Source organism: Populus euphratica, unplaced genomic scaffold (genome assembly GCF_000495115.2).
Source record: "Populus euphratica unplaced genomic scaffold, PopEup_1.0 scaffold2597.1, whole genome shotgun sequence".
NCBI classification, from domain to species: domain Eukaryota; kingdom Viridiplantae; phylum Streptophyta; class Magnoliopsida; order Malpighiales; family Salicaceae; genus Populus; species Populus euphratica.
The window spans coordinates 1401-7995 of record NW_011502435.1 but is presented as its reverse complement, the minus strand read 5'-3'; the positions used below and the strand labels follow the sequence as shown (position 1 = coordinate 7995).

The following is a 6595-nucleotide window of genomic DNA, read 5'->3' as shown; positions in this document are numbered from 1 at the left end:
TAGGAATTGAAAAATAAATAAAATAAAATTTTAAACCAAAACTAAACTTTGAAAAACTATATGGACCAAAAATAAAAGTGTACAAAATCTTTTAAAAAGTGTGACATTAAACAACAATTAAAAAAAAAACCCTCTATTGTTGTCACCTTGTCAAATTTGGCCCCTTTTTTTAGCAATAAAAAAATCAATTTTTCTTTACAAAATGAATTATTAATTCAATATAACAATGTTTTTTTTTCCACACTACAATATTCTCGCGATGAAGTTTAATTCAAAGCTAACACAGAGGACAAATTTGAAAAAAAATGGTATAATGACTATAGTACAAAAATGCTAAAAGGCTAATAAAAGAAGTGCGTTGTGTGAATCAAATAAGTGTGCGGTTGATATTGTAATAGTTTTTGGGACTATGGTCAATAAAAATGTTTTAGAAAAATATTTAAAGTTATGGTTTTAAAAAGTATATTTAAAAAAATATTTATTAGTTAAAATTATTATGAGATAGATTTTTGTATGTAAAATAAATAAAAAACAATTATTTATAAAAAGATATTATATTAATTTGTAAAAAATTAAAGTTTTAAAAGTAATCATGTACAAATTTTAATATAAAAAACTATTTAATTAATTCAATAATTTTTTTATACAAAGAGAAAAACAATGTCTCTAGAGATGTAAGAAGCAAAATCACATACTAATATCAAAACAAATTTTAAAAAATAAAAAAAATATATTTTTAAATTAAAAATACTTTAAAATACAACCTCTACCATACCTTTTGAAATACACATACCTTCTTCTCTTTTCCTCCCCAGTGGGCCTGATTGCTTTTAACATAAACCCTTACAATTCATCACACTGACAATCTACGACTGTTCTTCAAAATCTACCTTTCAAAAACAAACCCTAAAACACTAAACCTCCTCCCCTCCTCAATGGCTAGTGAAGGAAAACGGAAGAAACGAGGCCGCAAATCTAAAACCCAGACAACCCTAGACCCCACAACGTCCACCATAAACGATGAGGTTTTCTCCGTTAACAATGTCGAAATCGTGAATTCTACCACCCCAACCAGCGCCAAAAAACACGAAAACCGCCTCGGCCGTCCTAAGAAACGACCCAAGCACTCACCAGAGAAGCCCGAGAAACCACCACCATTAATTAATGGAGAAATTGGGGTTGCGCCGCCTGTGGAGGGCGTGACCAGGGTGGTTCCTGCGATGGATGCTGTGGTGAAAGTGTTTTGTGTGCACACGGAGCCGAATTTATCGCTTCCGTGGCAGAGGAAGAGGCAGTATAGTTCCAGTAGTAGTGGTTTTGTTATCGGCGGAAGGAGGGTTTTGACGAATGCGCATTCTGTGGAGCATTATACACAGGTTAAGCTTAAGAAGCGTGGTTCTGATACTAAGTATTTGGCTACTGTTCTTGCTATTGGAACTGAATGTGATATTGGTAAAGATTCAAGCTTTCCGTGTTGTATTCGATTTTAAGCTCAATCAATTATATGGTGTATTTTTGAGATAGATACGTGCTTAATCAATTTTTACTATTGTCGACTTTAAGCTTTATGTTGTTGTTTGATGCTTTTGGTATTTTCTGCACCCAGCTATCTTGGCATAGAACGCAAAATACCAGCTTTTATTGCTAGGATAACTTGTATGTTCCTCTTTTTTTTTTTATGGAATGGAGTAATTAATCATTTTTTATTTAGATTTGAAATAGTAAATGTGACTTGCAAGAAAAATTCATACAAGTTTCATGGAGTCCATTGGGGATATGGATATTTATATGTTAGGATAAGAGATGTCCCACTTGTGGTAAAGCTCTCCTGTGGCAAGGGAATGGGTGTGATGAATTAAAACTAGATGACAGATACTTGTACTGGAAAAGAAAATTGTAGAAGTAGATCTTGCACATAAGATGAATCAGAATGTGAATTAAATGTTTGGTTCTCTTATAAAGGAGTGGGCTTTATTAACTCTATATACCTCAATGGATGCAAAGGATGAGATATTTTGTTCAAAGCAAAATTTCTTTTTGTGATTTGCAGCCTTGCTAACAGTCAATGATGATGACTTCTGGGAAGGTGTGTCACCTGTAGAGTTTGGAGAATTGCCTTCACTTCAAGATGCTGTAACTGTTGTTGGTTACCCAATTGGAGGGGACACAATTTCTGTGACAAGTGGTGTTGTATCTCGGATAGAGATCCTATCCTATGCCCATGGATCCACAGAGCTTCTGGGTTTGCAAGTAATGTTGTTGAAACCCTTGCATTTTGCTATCTGTAATTATTGAACTACTTCCCTCACATGCCTTTCTCATGGTTTCATTTATAGATAGATGCTGCTATAAACTCAGGAAATTCTGGTGGTCCTGCCTTTAATGATAAAGGTGAATGTGTGGGCATTGCGTTTCAGTCCCTTAAACATGAAGATGCTGAGAATATAGGGTATGTTATACCAACTCCAGTCATCAAGCACTTCATCCAAGATTATGAGAAGAATGGAGCATACACAGGTAAGTATTTGTACATGTTTGTTTCTGGCTGTTGTATGCAGGTGTATACTGTGTAATTAAATTGCAATGTGTCTATTGTAGTATGACATTGCTCATTGATCTTGGTTAAAGTCTAATGATCATCCCTTACATGCTAGGATTTCCGTTTCTTGGGATTGAATGGCAGAAAATGGAAAATCCAGATATGCGTGTGGCAATGGGTATGAAATCTGATCAGAAGGGTGTTCGTATCAGAAGAATTGACCCCACTGCTCCAGAATCTGAAGCCTTGCAGCCATCTGACATCATTCTCAGCTTTGATGGGGTAGATATTGCTAATGATGGAACAGGTTCGTGTATAATGTTTTATGCTTAAAACAAGCACCTGGAGCTTTGTTAGGAACTCTGATTTTCCAAAGTTAATTCACATGGCATTCTTTGTGGCATGAAATTTTTGCCTCCTTTTGTTCTTGACATATCAGTTCCCTTTCGGCATGGTGAGCGCATTGGTTTCAGCTATCTTATCTCCCAAAAGTATACTGGGGATAATGCTGTGATCAAAGTTCTTCGGAATTCTAAGACTCTAGAATTTGACATCAAACTCTCAACTCACAGAAGGCTAATTCCTCCGCATGTCAAGGGAAAACCTCCATCCTATTATATAATTGCAGGATTTGTATTCACGACAGTTTCTGTTCCTTATCTCCGTTCTGAGGTGCATATTTCACCTTTTGCTTTCCTTATTGTATATATTTTCTCTTGATACTGCCATTGTCTTCTCTTAGTAATAGTTAGTTAATAAAACTTGACGGGTCTTAAATACATCTATTTTAATTGACACCCTATGAAGTGAGTGATTAATTCTTTTTGTGCATGATGCTATGGTTGTGTGATATTTATTACATTTCTTGAATATGGTGTTACTGCGTGATATTTTTCAACTTGTATGCTTTATGTGTTAGAGATAAGGCCCATTAAACTTTCTTCTTGTATGTTTTTGCAAGTTTGTATGCATTTGTTGGTGCAAATGCTTTAAGGAGGTTGTGGTTTATGTAGTAATGCATAATCTAATTTGTAATTGGTGCAACATCATTGAGTCATTTATCTGTCTTGCCTGTAGGTACATCAATTTATGTTTAATAAATCAACACCATGATTTTTCTTGGCTTTTGAATCTGGGGATGATAGGATATTGAACTTTCACCACATCATAAAACATTAGAGGAACTGTGTTGATTGTAGAAATACAAGGACTAAATTCTAATTGTACTAATACTCTGGGCATTACCCTGTTATTGAAGCTGATTTCCTACATCCTAAACCTGTTCACATAATGAAAATGTGCTAATGTGTAACTGAATGTCCAAATCCAGAACTTATCTTGGGTTGAAATGGATATTCATCTAATTAGGTAACTAGTGAGTTCCATCAAACTTTCCTGAGCTTGTTTTCTGTTATCACTGTCCTTTTGTAACTTCGCTTTGTAAACTAGGATTGGAAATATGGATTGTAATTAAAATGAATTTCTGTTGTAGTAATGCTTCCATGTTTTGCTAGCCATAGTTCATTTTTCTTGTTCTAGGGGTTGCAATATGAGGATTCCTGTTTATTTTTTCAACAAAAGTATTTTATTTCACCTGGGGAGACTTTATTTTTGTAGCTTGCATTTACATGTTTATCTATTCCAACATTGTTCTCCATCTCTATGATTTTGCTATATTCTGAACTTAATTTAATGGATATTGAAGACAAATAATTAATTGTATATTAACCTCATTTATTTATTCCTATTTTTCACACCTTGCCAATTGCAGCTTCAGTTTCGTGCCACCTCTCTCTCGGATCTCTCTCTCTCTCTCTCTCTCCCTGTTTGATGCAATACTTAGCATTATAGTAATTTCATGGTCAACTGATTTTACATTGCCTCTGCTCTTTTGCATAATTGTGCAGTATGGCAAGGAATATGAATTTGAAGCTCCTGTCAAGCTTCTGGACAAACTTTTGCATTCAATGCCACAATCCCCGGATGAGCAGATAGTTGTGGTTTCTCAGGTTCTCTCTCACACACACGTTCACATGCATGCACACATGTCAGCTCCTATGACCACTATTCTACTCCACTGATCTTGCACTTTACTTTTCTTCTCCTGGAAAATTTCTGGCAGGTGCTTGTAGCTGACATTAATATTGGTTATGAGGACATTGTTAACACCCAGGTGAAGAATCAGTCTTGTAACTAGTGCTTTTTATTTCTGTCTTTGAGTTGGTATAACCTGTTTATTATTTCCCCTTTTCTTTTGGTGAACTACATCTCTTTTTGGATGTCATTTAGTCTGTATCTATGCAGGTTGTTGCTTTCAATGGTAAGCCAGTGAAGAATTTGAAGAGCTTGGCCAACATGGTTGAGAATTTTGATGATGAGTTTCTGAAATTTGATCTGGAATATGACCAGGTCTCTCTCTCTCTCTCTCTCTCTCACACACACACACACACACACACACACACACACCACACACACACAGAGGGTCTTTGGGTCTGTGTGTTTGTATGTTCTAACATTTGCATCTCAGCTATTTATACTAGTTCTGTCTGTGGGTGTCTAGTGCTGATATCTTTATCTATACCTGTACTTTGGTGCAGATAGTTGTTCTCCGGACAAAGACTGCCAAGGAAGCTACTGTAGATATTCTTACCACTCATGGCATACCTTCTGCAATTTCTGATGATCTTAAGCCATGAATTTGAGTATTTGTCTAGGTACGTTGCAATACTCTTGTCAGAGCCCTGTTACCCCCCCGTATTACCTTCATTAAAGATGGCGAGTGGGTTGTTAATTTATAAAATCTAGGGTGGAGTGGATTTTTTCAATGAGGGAATCTCACTGCGTGTATTATTGATGGCAATATTCTTTCCTTTACCTGATTGCTTTTGTGCTTGCATTGCAAGGTTGAAATTGGCAACACAGTAATGGAAATTTACAGGCGTCAGGACTTTGTTTTATTGGGTTAGGGGTATGCCTTTAAAATTTACAGGCGTCATATATACACGAGTAGTTTTAATGCTGGTATCTCTTGGACAGCCGATCTCTCTCGCCCTTTGGGAAACTATACACGTTGGAAATATGTTCATTTTTCTAGTTAGTGCGTCACCAACCCAGCAAGTGATTGTGAAAAGCAGCCACTGGATGCTCTCCTGTTCTAGGTGCCAGATAATACATTCCACAATAAGGTGCAGGATGATAAACTCAGTATTTGAGTTTTGCTCTTTTTCCATATTTGTGCTCGTTCATATCCAATCTTGACAGGAAAGAACTGCAAGAATGCATGGCCAGTATCCACCCAAGAGATGGGGAGCACATTCTGTTGTGTTGGATGCTGCCATTTTCCTTTTTTTCGCCTGAGCAAAATTATCAAGTCATGAAGATCAAATGACAAAGTGATCTGATAGCCCTGTACTTGAAAAGAGAAGAAAAGCTATATACTGTACTTTTTGTGTTCTGTAAGAAAATAGACACCGGCATGGATATCTTACAAAGTAAATGAACTTGGAAAAAAAAAATCATTATTTACATTGATTAATAAAGAAACTAGAGAGAAGATTGAATCCATCATTACCGAATTCTAGCGGGGACAAAAATTACAAGACAAAAATGCACTAGATCAAATGGTATAACATGCGTGTGCAAGCTTAAGAAAAATGATGGCTTAGGTTTTCGTGATGAAATGGTCTGACGCGTGGGGTTATCTTAGCAAGTGTCCTGGTTATATGGTAGCCTAGATTGAAATTACAAGGATAACATGGATATATATATATATATATATATATAGGAAAGACCCATTAGAGAAGCGAAGACTCAAGTTATTGATGGTGACTAATTTGAATTTAAACTGAGAGGATTTCATTATGAAAAGGTTTGGTCGATAAAGATAGATAAAGGCTTGGGTTGTGATTTTTTTGGTGTTTTGGATGAAGATTATGGATATGAGAGGTCCCGATGGCTTGTGATTTTTTAGGGATCGGGAACTGTTGGGAAGAAAGGAGCGTTGAAGAATTGCAGACATAAAACAAATCAAGAAATGAGGATACGTTGATGATAGTA

General features: G+C 35.9%; 1 protein-coding gene across 3 annotated transcripts; it reads left to right on the top strand.

The window, feature by feature from the left end:
• The first annotated feature begins 788 nt into the window (after positions 1–788).
• Positions 789–5766, top strand: LOC105119176 (protease Do-like 9). Of its 3 annotated transcripts, none has more exons than XM_011017294.1 (10): positions 789–1452; positions 2051–2250; positions 2337–2517; positions 2655–2846; positions 2979–3211; positions 4447–4548; positions 4662–4712; positions 4844–4948; positions 5137–5253; positions 5576–5766. In XM_011017294.1, the coding sequence occupies exons 1-9, from the start codon at positions 936–938 to the stop codon at positions 5233–5235; spliced, it is 1680 nt and encodes a 559-aa protein (XP_011015596.1). In that variant the 5' UTR covers positions 789–935; the 3' UTR covers positions 5236–5253; positions 5576–5766. The 3 variants fall into 3 exon arrangements, with proteins under 3 accessions (XP_011015596.1, XP_011015597.1, XP_011015595.1); XM_011017295.1 differs by lacking the exon at positions 5576–5766 and adding an exon at positions 5443–5574; XM_011017293.1 differs by lacking the exon at positions 5576–5766 and having other exon boundaries at positions 5137–5559.
• The last annotated feature ends 829 nt before the right edge of the window (positions 5767–6595 follow it).

Coding starts and splice junctions, on each gene's coding strand:
- LOC105119176 (XM_011017294.1), top strand. CDS start 936: ATGGCTAGTGAAGGAAAACGGAAGAAACGAGGCCGCAAATCTAAAACC. Junction 4,549..4,661: donor AGATAGTTGTGGTTTCTCAG/GTTCTCTCTCAC, acceptor AATTTCTGGCAG/GTGCTTGTAGCTGACATTAA. Junction 4,713..4,843: donor AGGACATTGTTAACACCCAG/GTGAAGAATCAG, acceptor GTATCTATGCAG/GTTGTTGCTTTCAATGGTAA.